The sequence below is a fragment of the Salvelinus sp. IW2-2015 genome, linkage group LG20, assembly GCF_002910315.2.
Source record: "Salvelinus sp. IW2-2015 linkage group LG20, ASM291031v2, whole genome shotgun sequence".
Classification (NCBI taxonomy): Eukaryota; Metazoa; Chordata; class Actinopteri; order Salmoniformes; family Salmonidae; genus Salvelinus; species Salvelinus sp. IW2-2015.
This window is the reverse complement of record NC_036860.1, coordinates 43889073-43909568: the sequence shown is the minus strand read 5'-3', so window position 1 is coordinate 43909568 and position 20496 is coordinate 43889073. Positions and strand designations below refer to the sequence as shown.

At 41.3% G+C, this 20496-nt stretch overlaps 1 protein-coding gene across 3 annotated transcripts in view; it reads right to left on the bottom strand.

Moving 5' to 3' along the window:
* LOC111981214 (UV radiation resistance-associated gene protein) overlaps positions 1 to 20496 on the bottom strand; it is a 148288-nt gene that overhangs the window by 100271 nt on the left and 27521 nt on the right. For all 3 annotated transcript variants that reach the window (XM_024012384.2, XM_024012385.2, XM_070449417.1), the window contains exon 7: positions 3478 to 3583. In XM_024012384.2, coding sequence (XP_023868152.1) covers positions 3478 to 3583 — 106 coding nt within the window. The remainder of the gene's footprint in view (positions 1 to 3477; positions 3584 to 20496) is intronic.

The following is a 20496-nucleotide window of genomic DNA, read 5'->3' as shown; positions in this document are numbered from 1 at the left end:
AATGCACTCCACGAGGAGACTGCGTGGCAGGCTGACTACCTGTTATGCGAGTGCAGCAAGGAGCCAAGGTAAGGTGCTAGCTAGCATTAAACCTATCTTATAAAAAACAATCAATCAATCATAATCACTAGTTAACTACACATGGTTAATGATATTACTAGTTTATCTAGCTTGTCCTGCGTTGCATATAATCGATGCGGTGCCTGTTAATTTATCAATGAATCACAGCCTACTTCGCCAAACGGGTGATTTAACAAGCGCATTTGCGAAAAAAGCACTGTCGTTGCACCAATGTGTACCTCACCATAAACATCAACGCCTTTCTTAAAATCAATACACAGTATATATTTTTAAACCTGCATATTTAGTTAATATTAGATCATAGATTACTGCACCTGTACATAACCCATCTACAATTTAGCCCAAACAACTACCTCTTTACCTACTGTATTTATTTTATTAATTTATTTTGCTCCTTTGCACCCCATTATTTTCTGTCTCTACTTTGCACTTTCTTCCGCTGCAAACCAACCATTCCAGGGTTTTTTTTTTAGTTTTATTTTACTTGCTGTGTTGTATTCACTTCACCTCCATGGCCTTTTATATTTTTATTTATTTATTTTATTTATTTATACATATATTTGTTTGCCTTCACCTCTCTTATCTCACCTCATTTGCTCACAGTATATATACATATTTTTTTTTTTTCACTGTATTATTGACTATATGTTTGTTTTACTCCATGTGTAACTATGTGTTGTTGTATGTGTCGAACTGCTTTGCTTTATCTTGGCCAGGTCGCAATTGTAAATGAGAACGTGTTCTCAATTTGCCTACCTGGTTAAATAAAGGTTAAATAAATAAATAAATAAAAAAAAATATTGCCTGCTAACACGAATTTCTTTTAACTAGGGAAATTGTGTCACTTCTCTTGTGTTCTGTGCAACAGAGTCAGGGTATATGCAGCAGTTTGGACCGCCTGGCTCGTTGCGAACTGTGTGAAGACCATTTCTTCCTAACAAAGACAGCCAACTTTGCCAAACGGGGGATGATTTAACAAAAGCGCATTTGCGAAAAAAGCACAATTGTTGCACGAATTTTACCTAACCATAAATATCAATGCCTTTCTTAAAATCAATACCCAGAAGTACATTTTTTAAAACCTGCATATTTATTTAAAAGAAATTCATGTTAGCAGGCAATATTAAACTAGGGAAATTGTGTCACTTCTCTTGCGTTCATTGCACGCAGAGTCAGGGTATATGCAACAGTTTGGGTCACCTGGCTCGTTGCGAACTAATTTGCCAGAATTTTACGTAATTATGACATAACATTGAAGGCTGTGCAATGTAACAGAAATATTTAGACTTATGGATGCCACCCGTTAGATAAAATACGGGACGGTTCCGTATTTCACTGAAAGAATAAATGTTTTGTTTTCGAAATGATAGTTTCCGGATTTGACCACATTAATGATCTTAGGCTCGTATTTCTGTGTGTTATTATATTATAATGAAGTCTATGATTTGATAGAGCAGTCTGACTGAGCGGTGGAAGGCAGCAGCAGGCTCGTAAGCATTCATTCAAACAGCACTTTACTGCGTCTGCCTGCAGCTCTTCGCAATGCTTCAAGCATTGCGCTGTTTATGACTTCAAGCCTATCAACTCCCGAGATTAGGCTTGCAATACTAAAGTACCTATTAGAACATCTACTAGTCAAAGGTATATGAAATACAAATGGTAGAGAGAGAAATAGTCCTATAATAACTACAACCTAAAACTACTTACCTGGAAATATTGAAGACTCATGTTAAAAGGAACCACCAGCTTTCATATGTTCTCATGTTCTGAGCAAGGAACTTAAACGTTAGCTTTCTTACATGGCACATATTGCACTTTTACTTTCTTCTCCAACATTTTGTTTTTGCATTATTTAAACCAAATTGAACATGTTTCATTATTTATTTGAGTCTAAATTGATTTGATTGATGTATTATATTAAGTTAAAATAAGTGTTCATTCAGTATTGTTGTAATTGTCATTATTACAACTAATATATATATATAAATATACATATATATTTTCTTATGTTTACATTTTTTTGATTATTATATATTTTTTTATTATTATTATTTATTTTATTTTAAATTGGCCGGTTAATCGGTATCGGCTTTTTTTGGTCCTCCAATAATCAGTATCGGCGTTGAAAAATCATAATCGGTCGACCTCAAGTTGCAAGAGCGCATTTTATACTGGCTGACCACTGGGGCATACTCATTATGCCGATTCTGTTGCAAAACCTTTCTGAAACGGAAGCAAATGGAACGAAACGGAGAGAGTCATCTGAATTTGTCCAAGAGAAACTCTCGTTTTACTCTGTTTGCTTCCATTTGGTTCTTAAACAGTAAACGGTTTCCTTAATGAATATACCCCTGGTCGCCAAAACAATGATTGATAGGCAGTTAAACTTCTTCAATTAAACCATTATTGGGGTAAAAAACACATACATTTGTGAACAGCCATCCACATTCAAAAAATCTACAATGCATAAGGCACAAATAGCTAAATGAGAGCAGCAGTGTGAATCACATCAATGCGCTATGCAGCCTAGATATCAATAATAAGTGATACCCGTATTGCCTTTAGGCTACACCACTGCTGTCATCCTTACCTCCAAGTGTTTATTCAAGTTGGAAAATGCCGACAGCATTATCTTTGGAAGACTTAGCTTGGACTACAAAAACCTATTCCTGCTTTTTTCCCGCAATCCATCAAATGCATCTGGTGTGTCATCATAGTGTTCTCTGACTTGTAATCAGACTCGCACRGGTTGAACAAACTTAAAAACTTGAGCCTTTTTTCAATGCTGATTTTAATGTCATTGAGAAAACAGAAAGGTGTTAAATATTTTTTGCACAAAACATCCTTTMTGAATTTAAAAGTCATCCTAGAAGTAATTATCYWGTTTTTCAAAAGTATCTGTAATCTGATTACTACATTTATCCGTTACATGTAACAGATTACATGTAATCCGTTACTCCCCAACCCTGTCCAGAGTTTGAGGGCGATAGAGGGTGACAGCTTAATCTGTCCAAATAGATTATACGATAAAAGCCTGAGGGTCTAATTACATATTTATAAGGATCTGTGTAATACACTATCTACAATGTGCTGAGCATTTAGCCTAGTGCTAGCTTGGTGCCGTCCACAGATTATTATTGCTGGATGATCCCAGGTGGTTGTTTTGGCTGACTACAGGAGTAGCTGCTAGTGCTACTCATCTGGACGAGCACAATCATCTTTGGTCAAATAAAAAAAGAACAAAGACTTCAGTTCTCCTAGCCAGGTCTAATCTGACAAACTGATCATTATAGTAAGCACATGATATTGGCACAACATAGATAATGGGTTTGCAAGAGGATGAGTTGTGGATGAGCAGAGATCAGTGGAGGATCTGTATGTGGCTGGCTGACTCACCCGCTCGTTGCAGGCCGCTGTCGTCCTCAGCTTCTCCTCAATCTCCTTCCCGATCTTCTGCACCGTCACCTGGGTCTGCTTGATGGCTCTCTGTGCTGTGTGGAGCCTAGAAAGTACAGGGAGGAAGAAAATCAGGTTATTAATCAAAAGGCTCTCTACCACAGGAACTCAACAGACATGTACTGTATAATAGAGGATGCTTATATGTGATGCTGACAGATTTACAATACAACTGCAGGAGAGTAAATAAATAACTATACAGAAGAACAGAGGTCAGACTCTCCTCTCCGGGCAGCATAATGTCAGCCATCTTGTTAGCTGCGCTATTTGTTAATGTTATATAGGTTTGTTTGGAGGACAGATGGAGGTCTGAGTTATGATGGACCACATGTGTGTCCTTAATTTGTGGCGAGAGTTTGTTTCCCCTTATTGTTTCTTTTCCTAATTTACTGGGGTTTAATCTATATTGTTGTGCTGTGTTGTCTCCAAATGTCTCAAGTTAATGAAAGTTCCAAATTAACAAAGGACAAAGCAGGTTTTGAGAACGTCGAAAGAACAAAGTTAATTAAAATGACTCTTAAGATGTAGTTATAGATTCAGGGGACATATCAGGTTCTCAAATACCCAAGAACCACAAATAACCCACCAGTATTTTAATCACTTTTATTTTCTAATATATCTAACCACAATTTAAGGCTTCAATGTTGCCCTATGGACCTAAACATACTAAATCCAGACCACTGAGAGAAACCTCAACGGGCCATTTAATAAACCCTCACCACAAACATGGAAGACATTCCCAAAACTTTTGGGTACTGAAGTCATTCATTCATTGTCCTCTCTGGAGAGGGAACAATAACAACAATACCAAAAGACAAGCCTAAACGTTATTGCAGCTATCAATCACAGACTTGATTAACTCTCCAAGTATGCTTTCAACAGCTCCAGGCCTCATGGGGAGGGAGGGAGAGAGGGAGACTGAGATGCTCCCCACAACAGAGCTGCCCCAGGGACACGTCTAATAGGAACAGACAACCATCACACCGGGCTGAGATATGAGGGTCTTCCTCACACGCAGGAGGGCAGCCATTAGCAATAATATTGTCAGAGAGACTCGAGATCATCCTTGTTCTGTCTAATTTACAGACACGCTCAATGGGAGGTAAGCGTTAGATGTGGCAGTGTGGCTGGCATTTTCTGACCAATTCTCTCTCATCTACAGTATGAATGGTTCTACCATCTGGTCTGGGGGCTCCCGATGGAGAGATGTGGTTATCTTTCAGCCCCCCTGCCCCAACTTTCCAACCCACCATTCTTCCAGTCACATCATTCCACCTCTTTCTGAAGCAGGCTGTTCCTCACATCTCCATCCTACAATCCCTCCTTCTGTCTGTTGTTCGCTACTAGTGAACCCTGAGGATGATCTAAGAACGTGCCGCCTGGCCTGTGTTTAATAGTAATATCGCAGCACTTAACCTAGATAATGCTAAGGCAGATTCCCGCCCCAAACCACTATGCATAGTCTTCAGTCAATCAATGCACCAAAACCAGTGCAGTTCTTCAGCTTTTGGCTGAATCAGTTGACTTGGTGGAAGCCACAAAGACTATTTTAAGGGCCCAGGATTGTGGATAATCCTGTACTGGTGCCAAAACACTCTGCGAGCTTTCATACTCCACTTCTGGGGCCTTTTAAACTGTCATCAGGGTCCAGGTAAACTGAGGGCTGGTGGTTTCCCCTTCCTCTAGTACTTTAACATAATGGGAATATTCAACCACAACTTTCTTCTAAAATTCCTACTATGCTTCTTTCTTAGGAATTCTGAATCATTCTCAACACCTTACTTCGGAGCACGAATCTGAAAAGAAGCCTTTAGGTCTTTCCCAATTTACCACAATCTCAAAATTGATCAAAAACATTTAACAAAATTGGTCTCTGTGACTACGTACATCTTTCTTCACTACGTGACTGCAACCACCTGGGTCCACACATGCCTCTCTCTCTCAGTAAAGGTTACATTAAGCAGGGTGGCGTGGAGCCACAGCCTTTTCAGATAAACGTCCCTCTTTTCACTCACGTATCCCATATCCGTTGCTTTCGTTCCTCAATTTTCTTAAATTAGGTAATTGGCTAAATCAGTGAGGCTAAAAACTCCATTCCTCTATCCATGCTGAACAAGGCAGCTAGTTGTCTGCCAATAAGTCATCTAGGCTACATACATCATGGGCCTTTTGGGGTCGGGTGGTGAAGGGGGAGGTACTCGGGTGCAGCTCTTTCCCACTGCTTGCGCTTGAATGTGGTCCATGTGTGAGCAGCAGCTCTGGGTATTAGTCCATAGACTATATACACTCGCCTCTCATGATGCAACAACCACTTGTGGTTGAGTTCATAGTGGTTGCAGTGGGGAACGTGGTTATGGCAGAGTGAGAATGTGGCGTGTGGTCATGGAAGAAGTGGAAGTGGGGAATTTTAGTAACTTTACAGGACTGTTGAGAAAAGGGGTTTTGCTTAGGTATGCAGTCCCTCAGAGCCTTCTTGGAACTGCCTCTTTTAGTGGGTTTTATGCCTGACCCTCCATAAAATTGGTTTACACTAATCCAGCTCTGAGATATTTCCACAGATCTAGGGTGCCTCCAGCCCCCTCCATGTTTTTTCATTAAAACGCTGTTCCTCAGACACCTCAGGATATTACTGTGTGTGGTAGGAGGACGGAGCCCAGCCCAACATTCATCACTCCTGTATCTTCAGTAAGTGGGGTCAGACACTAACTTCTAATGATTTCACACTTTAAGAACGGAGGGAGGGAAAAAAATCTCTACTACAATCATTCACTTTTCTTCCCATTTCAACCTGCCTGGGAAGACAACGATAGCCGTTGGAGATAGTCCTAGGAAACGTCAGAGCAAAGCCATTTTGACAGCTTTATCAGTCCGAGGTGATTGCGATGGAGGAATCTGATATGGCCACTTCCCCTAGGTGAGTGCTGTTATCTCCCCAGTCCTTCACGCATGTCTGAAACCCTTATCAGCTCTACCAGTCTGAGGCTAGGAGGGCCAGGGCCCCTGGACCACAGGGGGGAGGGGGGTGAACAAGTCCCAGGCAACTATGCCCTCACTGGGGCAGTACAACCACCAGGCTGGCACACACCCCTCCAGAAAACCCACTGAACGATAAACAACTTTCCATTTTCTACAACAGGACTAGTGAAAATGACAACTAGGGATTACTTGGAGTTACAATTCAAATAAGTACGCATTTCAGATGTGCTTCAAAAGGACATTCAGTCCTTGACTTAAGATCTATATGCATCTAAAAATAATAACATCTGTTGGCCTAAAACCTTAAATCAGTTGGTGGGTGAATGCCTGATAAAAGCATGTTGATTACAACAACATTTTTGAACTCTCAAATGGAACATTTGCCCTAAACAGACAGCTGCTTGGAAGCCATCTTTAAAGAATTGTTGTTTGCGATGCTGCGTCTCACAGAATAAAGGAGGAAAGAAGTAAGGGTTGATGGATTTATGAGGTGCAAAATCAATGAACATTGTAATAAATACAAAATGGCATTGACTTTCTAACCTCATACACATCCAGTACGTAGTAACTCCTTGCAGAGTGGCCTCCCCAAAGCACTGGTTCTGATGGCCTGTACCATTCATGGATTCATTTACCCAACTAATGATCTCCAAATAAATATTTACCATGGTTTATACATAGAGCAACAGGCCAGCAAACCCAATCTCACAATCAGTGCCGAGCAACAGCAAAGGCAGATGTATCATCTGGCTTACAGAGATAAAGGTAGGAAAACAACTAGGGGAAAAGAGAGAGAAAAGAAAAGAGAGAAATAGAGAGAAAAAGAGAGAAAGAGATCAAGGGCAATCAGTGAAGTACAAACACCAATGCAAATACAACCCGTATTAACGGATTCTTTATTTTCCATTTTGTACTTCAACTATTTGCACATTTTTACAACACTGTACATTGCCATAATATACCATGAGTGTAATGTTTACTGTTAGTTTTATTGTTTATTACACTTTTGTTTATTGTCCATTTATTTTGCTTTGGCAATTGAAACATATGTTTCCCATGCCGATAAAACCTTTTAAATTGAAAGAAGAAGAAAAAATATCCCATCCTCTGTCCCTCTGGAGAATAGAGTAGGGGCACATCGAAACAAAACACATTTCATTGCCTTATATAGCATTGGGGGTTGGGGTCTTGCTCTCCTCAATCACAAAGCAGTTGATGAGATAGCTTAACGCCTGGGTCTATTCCATTTTTCCACAATGGCTTGTAGCGGTTCTCGGGTTTTTGTTCGTTATCATGCATTTTTCATCCCCCCCTCATATCGTTCCGACACTGTGCTTTTTGTTTTGAGAGACCGCTTGACGTCGCAGGCATGGAAACTTTTTGTGGATCTTTTGTGTTAGAGAGAAAAAGCGAGGAAGCGAGGTGCAGTTGGTATCTAAGAAAACATAAGAGGGGGGAGGGGAGGAGGTTGACAAAACACTTTTCTTTTGCTGTGTGATACGATGGGCTTCATTTCTGAAATGTTCTTATATCAGGTGACAAGAGATTGGGGCCCTTGTTTATGTTTTTGGCCCCTCTCCACCTCCGCTTCCACTTCCTCGGTCTACAGATATAGGTCATACACACAGAAAGACACAAACACCTTACAGACAGGCCTGGAACATAGGCTGGAAGAGAGACAACTAGATCAGACATGTACTTTTACTGAATGGACTAATAGTTCAAAACTACTCATCGGAGCATATCGATTAAATCAATCATAAAATAATTGAGACTGTTTGATCTTACAAATGAAACCAATAGAATACATTCACACCCTTAGTCATTTGTATCTTAGAAATAAAATAAACACAAAAATAGAGTGTATGTTTTACAGATAACACAAATATGTAACAGGTACCCAACAACGGCCAAACAACAAAAAGGAAGGGGAAAAGAGGCAGAGGGGTGACATAGTTGGAAAACCAAATAAACACCTTCCATTCTGCCGCATACCTGGACCTCAACAGCAGGGCAGAGAATGTCAACACATTTTACCCTGTCGCTATTCACTTCAAATTTCACCATTGTACATGGAGGGGGAGATAAGATTGTCCCCCCATAGAAAATATTTTGGTGCGCCTGCTCTCTGTGGATGGATGGATGGATGCCTCATTATTGACTTCCTCCAAGATGTTGTAAGTCAACAAGCTTGGTTTACAATACATGGCAACTTGAGAGAAATGCATGCTGGGAAACCCCATGAGCAACCCTGAGAAAGGATACTTTAGTCTTCTAGGGTCACAGAGAGGCCAGGCCCCTCCCACTTGATTACAAACTAGAGGTTCCCACCTCCCCTGCCACCAGAGAAACCCCCTTCACCTCAGCCTAAACCCAAAGTGTCCTTCTAGGTCAATAAAGCTGCCGGGGGTAATGAACCCAACAATAAACAACTAATATCCTTACCGCACGAAGACTTGCCTTTTACCACCACTGTTACATCAATTAGGATCAAAGTTAGGGCCTAGCATGCCTACTCCCCTGACAGCAGTGTTCGCTGACCGCCAGCGAGCGATGTTGGCCCCGGAAGAAAGAAAGAGATATAGCCTAAACAACCAGGAGCAGGAACACTCAGTCTACATGGGCACCAAACAGAACGAATTAGAGAGGAACTACATGAAACTGTCCAAAAAGAAAAGCGTGATTTTTGTTAATTAATTAGTGCACACCGTAGCAAATTAACAAGACCCAGGAGTCTACATGGGCCTAGTGGCTGGAAACAAACAAAGAATGCAGGCTACTGGCATGGCGTGTGAGACTCTTAGTTTCTCCCATTTGAAACACCTTGAAAATAAAAAAACAGACAAAAAACATGTCTATAATGTCTTGACATAACTGTAATATACTAAACGTGAGAATGTAACTAACTCATAGAACACATGAAATAGTAGCCTAACGCATGATTTTAGGGATAGCGAAGAAAAAGAGATTTCCACACTAAGTTTGGAGCTCAGAGGAATGTTAGGGTGAATAGCTGCAAAAAAATGGCCCTGAGGACCACCTCTTACAACAGGAGTCCCTCAGCACCTACTGGGCTTGTTTTGATACCGCCCAAGTATACTCCTGAGGTGTGATAGCAAAATAGCATAGATACATCCATATTATGCACAGTGATTTGGGGTTTAGTAGCCAGTTTGTTTTCTGTAGTCTGAATGGTGGCGTTGGGACCCTGGGGGTCAGCTCTCTGGGCCTGGAGTGGGCCAGCTGTTTAAATGGGTCCCCTTAATCCGGCCCAGAACAATATCCTGTGGCTGAGAGCAGGCAGGCGACCCACAGGACTGCTATGAGGCAAGGCACTAACTACAGGAAAGGCTTATCACCTCCCCTAGACACTGGGTCAGGGCAGACCCCCTCTAGCCTTCACAGTGGAACACTGCCTCCGTTTTCACACACTGAACAGACACAAACACACACACACACACACACACAGGAGGGAGGTCAGTAAAATAAATAATCTGAGAATACAGAGAAAGAACAACGTGGCTGTTAGCTTAGCTTGCACGATTCTTGCCATTTTCTTTCGACCACTCATCAACTAGCTGTTTTCGGCCACAGGACTGCCGATGACCGGATGTTTTTGTTTGTCATTCTATTCTCGGTAAAACCTAGACACTGTCATACAAGAAAAGCTCAGGAGGATGGACGTTTCTCAGATACTGGAACGGGCACGCCTGGCACCGATGATCATACCATGCTCAAAGTCGCTTTTTCCCATTCTCACGTTCAATCAAACAGTAACTGAATGCCTCAATGCCTGTCTGTCTGCTTTATATATTAAGCTATGTGACTATCTGTAGGAGCGAACCATTTTCGTGAACRGGGTGGTGTATCGAATAAACTGCCCAGTGTATATACCCTGTGCTAAAATGATACATAGAGTTACAGCGCATACACAGATGTAATTCGCTTTCGTTTTACAACTGTGAATAAGATTCCTGGAGCCACTCGAGTACTAGGCCTACATTTCCAGTCTAAGGTACATTATCCATTTCAAATTATAAGTTTATAAAAACCTGTACCCGTAGGCTGCCGCTCAAAAGAAAAAAACAGTAAGAAATATATACAGTTTAATAATTAATAATACATTCAGGAAAATCAAACAAAAAATAGAATTGGGCCTCCACCACCAACCTCCCATTCCCCCAACCAACATGTCTCCATCCAAACCACCCACCCCTGGAAACCATGTTTACCACTCCTTCGCACACCCCCTAGCAACTAAGATTGCGCCCACTTCCACATCATATGAAGGAATGTGCCAACCTGATTTAGGGAACACAGTGAACCGTTGGGGCCAATCTCATCGTAAAACATTTTATTGGTGTTTAATACAGTCTGTGAACAAACTTATAATATTTAAGTTGATGATTTGGATTATGGGATGCCAAGGTCATATTTGTTCATATTCTGTTCCAGTTAAAGAGTTGTTCAAACTCAGAACATAAGCTTTTTCCAAAGGTTGTTTATATATTTTAGAGATCAGTCCTTTCGGGAGCCCAAATAATTCATTTATAAATCCCATCATTGGATGGTTCGGTAGTTTGGTTTCCCAAGGAACTCCTAAGTTTTAAATATAGAAAAAAAGATTTGCCCTGTAATGAGTATTTGTTTTTCAAATCTTTGAATTTTCTCAAACCACTACTGTCCATGATATCGGCAAGGGTACGGATTCAACGTTTGGACCATTGAGGGTTGCAATATAGCAGGGAGTTATTGTGAAATATTGGAGTATTGCCATGTAATTTTGATTCCCAGTTGCATTGTTTTTCAATTTTGCGCCAAATAGAAATGGTGTGCACAACAATAGGACCAAAGTGTAGTTTATAATGTTTAAGGGATGTATCAGTGAAGACCACCTCTTCCAAGGCAATAGGAGACACCATATTTCTCTCTATACTAAGCCAGGGGGCAGCATAATAATGTCAAAACCAATTTAGGATGAAATGCAAATCCCTGGAAATACAATTGAAATGTTTGGTACGAATAGTTCTGCTACGTCTCTCCCTCTAAGCAAGTTAACTTTACCTTGCCATATTTGAAACCGCACTATGGATTTTATCCCAATAGCTAGAAGGGGGAGACAAGAGAAGCATTGAACTACAGAAATTCAGCTGTTGCAATATATTCATTTTGACAATAAATAAACTCAGCAAAAAAAGAAGTCCCTTTTTCAGGACCCTGTCTTTCAAAAGAATTCGTAGAAATCCAAATAACTTCACAGATCTTCATTGTAAAGGGTTTAAACACTGTTTCCCATGCTTGTTCAATGAACCATAAACAATTAATGAACATGCACCTGTGGAACGGTCATTAAGACACTAACAGCTTACAGACAGTAGGCAATTAAGGTCACAGTTATGAAAACTTAGGACACTAAAGAGGCCTTTCTACTGACTCTGAAAAACACCAAAAGAAAGATGCCCAGGGTCCCTGCTCATCTGCGTAGACGTGCCTTAGGCATGCTGCAAGGAGGCATGAGGACAGCAGATGTGGCCAGGGCAATAAATTGCAATGTCCGTACTGTGAGACGCCTAAGACAGCGCTACAGGGAGATAGGACGGACAGCTGATCGTCCCTCGCCGTGGCAGACCACATGTAACAATAACAACACCTGCAAAGGATCGGTACATCCGAACATCACACCTGTGGGACAGGTACAGGATGGCAACAACAACTCCCCGAGTTACACCAGGAATGCACAATTCCTCCATCAGTGCTCAGACTGTCCGCAATAGGCTGAGAGAGGCTGGACTGAGGGCTTGTAGGCCTGTTGTAAGGCAGGTCTTCACCAGACATCACCGGCAACAACGCTGCCTATGGGCACAAACCCACCATTGCTGGACAAGACAGGACTGGCAAAAAGTACTTTTCACTGACGAGTCGTGGTTTTGTCTCACCAAGGATGATGGTCAGATTCGCGTTTATCGTCGAAGGAATGAGCGTTACACCGAGGCCTGTACTCTGGAGCGGGATCAATTTGGAGGTGGAGGGTCCGTCATGGTCTGGGGCGGTGTGTAACAGCATCATCAGGCAATTCAACGCTGTGCGTTACAGGGAAGACATCCTCCTCCCTCATGTGGTACCCTTCCTGCAGGCTCATCCTGACATGACCCTCCAGCATGACAATGCCACCAGCCATACTGCTCGTTCTGTGCGTGATTTCCTGCAAGACAGGAATGTCAGTGTTCTGCCATGGCCAGCGAAGAGCCCGGATCTCAATCCCATTGAGCACGTCTGGGACCTGTTGGATTGGAGAGTGAGGGCTAGAGCCATTACAGGAACTTGCAGGTGCCTTGGTGGAAGAGTGAGGTAACATCTCACAGCAAGAACTGGCAAATCTGGTGCAGTCTATGAGGAGGAGATGCACTGCAGTACTTAATGCAGCTGGTGGCCACACCAGATACTGACTGTTACTTTTGATTGACACCCTCTTTGTTCAGGGACTCATTATTCCGTCACATGTCTGTGGAACGTGTTCAGTTTGTCTCAGTTGTTGAATCTTGTTATATTCATACAAATATTTACACATGTTAAGTTTGCTGAAAATAAACGCAGTTGGCAGTAAGAGGACGTTTCTTTTTTTGCTGAGTTTATTTGTCTGGTTAAAGCAACTGGGATATTAGTCCATCTACTGAGGTTGAATTGAATTGATCTGAGCATTCTGTTAATTTCTGGAAATGGTTTTATCGAAGGAAGTAAATACTGTATATCTATTCACAAATATTTAAAATGGGAAAGGATTGGGATTTCATAAGTAGAGATTAAGTCCTCCATCGGGGTCTTGAGAAGCAGTATGGCAGATTTGGTTAGATGTATTTTTGAACTTGAGAGAGCTGAATTTGTCTATCTTCAAAACTTTTGGGAGTGATTGAGATAAATTTTTTCGATAAAGTGAGATATCGTTGGCATATAATAAGACGGTGATCAGTAGAATTGAGAGATATCGGTGTAATTTCATTCGATTGTTAAATTGCCTGTGCCAGAGGTACCATAGACAAAAATAGCAGAGGTGAGATGGGATCACCTTGCCTGTTATTTCAAGTTATTTTGAAAGGAACAGAGCAGGTATTGCCCCACAGGCCATGGTGCATCTTGACTGTTCTCCCTTGGCTTTCCACTCCATCTGCTCCCCCAGGCCCAGCTCTTCAGAGGAAGTGCAGTGTTTTCCATAAGCGCCGGCCGTCGGCTTAATAGCCGATAACGGACTTATTGTAGGGCCGGCTACTTTATCCACTTAATAAATGAACTAGGCTTCTTTTAATTTAAAAGTTTCAATTCGCTAGTCAGAAAAGTCTGTATAGCCTTCTCCCGCTAGAACGAAAGATATGTATCTTCTAGTGATCTATTGATAGGACAGTCACAAAGCGAACGATGACAGGGAAACTTAGTTTGTCTGTCTGCTGTCTGTCCCGCCTCTCGGTACCGGTGTTATTTTTGTACGCTGTGGTTGGCTGCAGTCAAATTTATTTTCACAGAGGGAGAACATGATGCTTCTTCATTATCTCCTGTGAGTAAATGTACACGTACCATGTAAGTGGTAATCATGAGTTGAAAACCATTTAATTATTGTTTCGTGGCACATATACTTATTTTCTTTTGCTTGTTTCATAGGCCTATACAGTCACGGAGTTGGGGGCATATTTACTGTGCTTTTATTGATGACCGAACAGCAAGTGTTGACTAGTTTATAAAAGATGTCAATCTGACTGAATAAAGTCAGTCTCCTATATCCCTTTGATATTCATAAATCATACAACGTAGTTATATGTCTAGGGTATCGCATCGGGACAAGTAGACCAAAGATCTTGTTTGTATTTTCCTACGATTCAAAGCCCATGTCGAGACTTGTCAGAGACCGCTAAAGTGACTCGTCAGTGTAGCCTAGTGATGGTTGTTCGCGAACCTGATTTGGCTCCCTAATTTGCATACTGGAAGGCAGAGCTGGGAACTGCCAAGGACCTCAATACACGATAATATCACAATACTTGTACGTATTCCGATTCTATATGTATTGAGATTCGATTGCCATTCGATGTTCCAAACATATTGCTCACCATATGTCTGCTGCTGAGGGACAAGTGATAATTCACAAGTGATAGTCTGATGGGTGACAATATTAGCCTATTTGTAGAAAAGGGCCATGGAGTTGGTGGAAGAATCCTTTAATTCATGGCCACTTGCTCAGCTGGGCCAGGGGCGCTTTAATTAGGTCAGGTGGAAATGTCCGACAGATCTCAACTCCATAAAAGGAGGAAATCGCCGTCGCCTGATCTCGCTGTTTTCTCTTCCTTAACTCCGTCTAATCCAGAAGTTTTGTGCGTCCATGAATCCACGTAAATCCACCGAATCTGTTACCTTTCAGCTGAACTATCTGTTGCGATCGGGAGAGTGGGCCATCAGTTATTGTTTATAGTTATCACCGCGGAGCGCGGCTTGGAGCGCGGCTTGGAGCGCGGCTTGGAGCGCGGCTTGGAGCGCACGTTTCAAACCTATTGTGTAATGTGAATGTTCAATGATCACAGCCCTACGGATCATCAAAGGCCAATTATGCCATCGATATACGGTTAATATGTAATGAAATTACATGTACATATGAAGACACTTGAAAGGGTGAAATATGAAACATCATTGTTTGCTGAAGTGATCGATTCTGATATCAAACTAATGGGGATTATAGATTGAATAACCGATCACTGTTTGTATTATTCTTCTCATGATAAATAGTTACGAGCCTAAATGACTCAAGGATGATCCCTATTGACTTCGTAATGAACTGGATTGCTGAATTCCCTAATTATGTTAATAATGAATGATTGTTATGATTTGATCTTTGTGATTATGAATTTGATTGGATACACTTTATTCTGTTTCCTTTGTTATGCAGCACATACTACTCAGTAAATATACCACTTTATGGTTAAAGGAATTCCTGCCTCAGTCTCATCCATTCCTCTGTCACCTGACCTGTGACCACCTGTTCACCTTCACTGTCAGTCATCCTACCTGTCCAGCTACACACACAGATTCCACTAATCTTTCACTATTCTTGATTTAATCTTGTCTTTACATATACAATTTATTTTGATTTAGAATGGACCATTATCATGCAGCGGTCTTAAAACATGGGCAGCGGGGGGAAAAAATACATGTCATCTATGTACTTAAATAGGAAATAGAGGACGCTATTTCCATGCCAGCCAGGTAGGCTATACTCCATGTGCTTAATATTAGGAAAGTTTAGATCTTTTTAATAGAGGCCATCACTCTGTTCTCGCGCCATTGCATAGCCTATAGAAATGTTGCACAACATGAGCTCATGGGCTCTCATGAAGTGTTTGAGTAGATTTTCGATTACATTTGCATTGATGTCAGAGTAATTAGAGGGACAATAGAGTGCTGGTACCAAGCAGTTAGCAAGTTTGGTAGACTACTAATGACCGTCAGCAGCATCAGAATTTGGAGAAGCCTAATTACCGTGACTAAACAGTCAAGTGTAATTTGACTGCCTTTATGACTCGTGACCGCCGGTGTGGAGGTAATACAGTCACTGTAACAGCCCTAGGCGTTATCTAAAACAACTAGCACACTGAATTCATACATTTGAAGTCATTTTAATCGTAAAGTCATGTCTTTCTATTCAATACTAAAACTAATATTACCAATCTGGGAGGTAAAGTCATTAAAGTATTAAATCATTTAGCTGCATTTAGATGGAATCAAGGCATTAGAATGTACCAGAGGCCACCAAAAGAGAGCTTGCTCTGCATTTTTTAGTGTGTGTGTGGAGGAGGCCCAGAACTCCCTGGCTGGCTATTTTTTCTATTTGGCTGCGTACTCCACGTACTTACGGAAAACACTGGAAGTGGCTCAGTACACTATATCATCCCTCCTCTCAGTAAATCTTACTCTATGTAAGGCCTCCTCCGTCTGCCAGCCCATCCAAACTCGTGTTCCCTATTCCATGTTGTGTTTTTCACACTCCCTAGGCTTAGGGGTCTCGTCAAACCGGGGCCAAGTCGACAGTGAATCGCTCGCTGACAAATTTGCATCATCAATCAAGTGTTCTTGGAAAGGGGAATCAGAGCCATTCCGGTCATAGCCAGGTTCTGAGCAGCTCTCACGCTGAGACAAAATGGGTGAGGCAAGTTACAGTATTTGTTGCGAATGTTGTTGATCCTTTGTGACTGTATGTGTATCACTATTTCAGAGGACGATGTATACGGGTCTGGTATATATACTCTGGAGAAAATATATAGCTAACTGGGAACAGCAGGGATACTTGTTGTGTACAGCACTTGCACACTGCTTCAATGCTCCTATTATATATGTACTGACAAACATAATTTCTACCTCACTAAATCTATGATGAGCACAACAGCAGTAACTGTTTATATAGGTTATTTACAGTATTTTTACAGTATTTTCCATGCCAAACACTTGAATAAAAAGGTTTATCACCCATATAGCACTACATAAAAGCTCAGATGCATGATACATACAGTACCAGTCGAAAATTTGGGCACACCTACTCATTCAGGGATTGTTTATTTATTATATATATATATATTATATATTTAGTAACCAAAAAAAGTGTTACCCAAATCAAAATACATTTGAGATTATTCGAAGTAGCCACACTTTGCCTTGATGACAACTTTGTACACTCTTGGCATTATCTCAACCAGGTTCACCTGGAATGCTTTTCCAACAGTCTTGAAGGAGTTCCACATATGCTGAGCACTTGTTGGTTGCTTTTCCTTCACTGCGGTCCAACTCTCATCCCTGACCATCTCAATTGGGTTGAGGTCAGGTGATTGTGGAGGCCAGGTCATCTGATGCAGCGCTCCCATTACTCTCCTTCTTGGTCAAATAGCCCTCACACAGCCTGGAGGTGTGTTGGGTCATTGTCCTGTTGAAAAATAAATGATAGTCCCACTAAGCGCAAACCAGATGGGATGGCGTATTGCTGCAGAATGCTGTGGTAGCCATGCTGGTTAATTGTGCCTTGAATTCTAAATAAAATCACTGACAGTGTCACCAGCAAAGCACCACCACACCTCCATGCTTCATGGTGGGAACTACACATGCAGAGATCATCCGTTCACCTACTCTGCATCTCACAAAGACACGGCGGTTGGAACCAAAAAAATCTCACATTTGGACTCAACAGGCCAAAGGACAGATTTCCACTGGTCTGATGTGCATTGCTTGTGTTTCTTAGCCCAAGCAAGTCTCTTCTTATTATTGGTGTACTTTAGTAGTGGTTTCTTTTCAGCAATTCGACCATGAAGGCCTGATTCACGCGGTCTCCTCTGAACAGTTGATGTTGATATGTGTCTATTACTTGGAACTCTGTGAAGAATTTATTTGGGCTGTAATTTCTGAGGCTGGTAATTCTAATGAACTTATCCGCTGCAGCAGGGGTAACTCTGGGTCTTCCTTTCATCATAGGGCTTGAAGGTTTTTGCGACTGCACTGTTCTGGATTGACTGACCTTCATGTCTTAAAGTAATGATGGACTGTCAGTTATCACAACAACTGATTGGCTTAAACGCATTAAGAAAGAAAGAAATTCCACAAATGAACAAGGCACACCTGTTAATTGAAATGCATTCCAGGTGACTACCTCATGAAACTGGTTGAGAGGATGCCAAGAGTGTGAAAGGCTGTCATCAAGGCAAATGGTGGCTACTTGGTTACTACATGATTCCATGTGTGTTATTTCATAGTTGAGATGTCTTCACTAAAAAGTAAAAAATAAATAAAAACCCTGGAACAAGTATGTGTCCAAACTTTTGACTGATACTGTACATATTAACAGCTATGTACACACATCTATCTATGCACCTGAACTAACGAAATCCTGTGGCATCTCTCCAGTCCAGACATCACAGTGAGAACTCAGAACACGAGAGTTTAGAGAAATGAACATACTCAAAACTACCCAGAAGTGTCTATGCAATCCCATGCTATGGAGGTGGGGTTTTGGTCTACATACATACATACATACATACATACATACATACATACATACATACATACATACATACATACATACATACATACATACATACATACATACATACNATACATACATACATACATACATACATACATACATACATACATACATACATACATACATACATACATACATACATACATACATACATACATACATAGGGGTGTATCTGATGAATCACTGTTAAAAGGATCTCTAGGCCCTAAACAGTGAGCACATCGCGGCCTGAAGCCAAGACACAACCCAGAGCCTGTCCAGGTCTACCCTAGAGAGAAATAGAGGGGAGCAGAGAGAGACACCTAGGCCATGTTAGAGTCAACGAGCCACATCACATCAGCGTCTATCAGCCTGGCTACAGGCCTGCAGAAAAGCCTCAGGCTCAGGAAGGAGATGAGAGGGAGGGGTACAATGGAGTTGCTTTAAATTCCTCAGAGCCCCACCGGGATGGAGAGATGGAGAGAGCAGGGGAAGGAGTTTAGGTATGTAGGACTCAACAGCACTGAGCAGAGCCCATAAAGCAATAGGATTCAACCCTCTCAAATCTGTAGGGACACCATTTTCTCTTAAATAACAAAAAAAAGCCTGTGCACAAATTCTGAGTGAGTGATATTAAAAAAGAATGTATGGTGTGTGTTGTTGGCCCAGCATTGATGTGAAACTTTGGTATGTGAAGATCACTCACGCACCCTGGAGGCCATTTTCTATTCCCAAGTCAGGTGAAGACACAAAACAGTAATCGGCCAGAGGAAGCCCCTAGGGCTCGAGGAATCTTCACCCTGACACTGTACAGCTCACCTCAAGCTGGGGCCAGGAGTGATGCATAACATAAAGAAATGCATWTATCTTATTCTTGAATCCTCTGACTCAAGAAAAAGAGTAAAAACTTGAGGAAGAGGACAGATACTCCACTAACGAATGTAGCCTAACTATAGGAACTTGTCATAAACAGTCCAAAACATTGTGCCCCTTACAGTGCAGTGCAAAAGTGTAATTAAATGTAGCTTGATCCAACTTCTAATTAACTGTGGTGTTCACCAAGGCAAGCCCTACTCAAACCCTGTAAGTAGTGTTAACATTACCCCACATTCAAATATAGAACAGAGCTGTGTTTTTGCAACATAGAGAAAACAGCAATTGGAACCATGCCTCCCTAGTCCTTACTTAACTGCCTGGTGTTTTCCCAACTCAGAAAGTGATAGTTTGGCACCCCCTTGTGGAATGAATTAGTAAAAATGGCCACTAATCTCCAATATTAAAACCCAATAATTCAAATGGAATTATCCATCTGTTACTTTATTATGATGACAAGGTTCCTTTATTTAACTAACTTGATTATAGCTTTCAATACGCATGTCCTTTTAAAGACAGGACTTTTGGCAGCTCTCAGTGACTTGGGAGCAAAAACAGACTATAATAATAAAGGCGTTTGAGGCAGTTTCCTGGTGCCATTTTATGGACAATGTGGGGAATATATATAATGACAGAAAGTCTGAGGAATGTTGAGAGTGACAATTAGATAAAACAGCAAAGCTGGTTGCAAGTCATCTCCACAAGTCATACTTCGCCACCATGGCCTATTTATTGCCTTATCTCTCTTATCCTACCTCATTTGCACATGCTGTATATAGATTTTTCTACTGTATTATTGATTGTATGTTTGCTTATTCCATGTGTAACTCTGTGTTGTTGTATGTGTCGAACTGCTTTGCTTTATCTTGGCCAGGTCGCAGTTGCAAATGAGAACTTGTTCTCAACTAGCCTACCTGGTTAAATAAAGGTGAAATACAAAAAATGCCAAAAAAATCTGCAATTGAAAGGGAGTGTTGTGCTAGTTACTGAGAGAAGAATGTCGATGAGTAAGTAATGAGTGGGGTCAGACAGTGTTGAGGATATTTTCTGTTTTGTATCCTCTTGCTTCCATA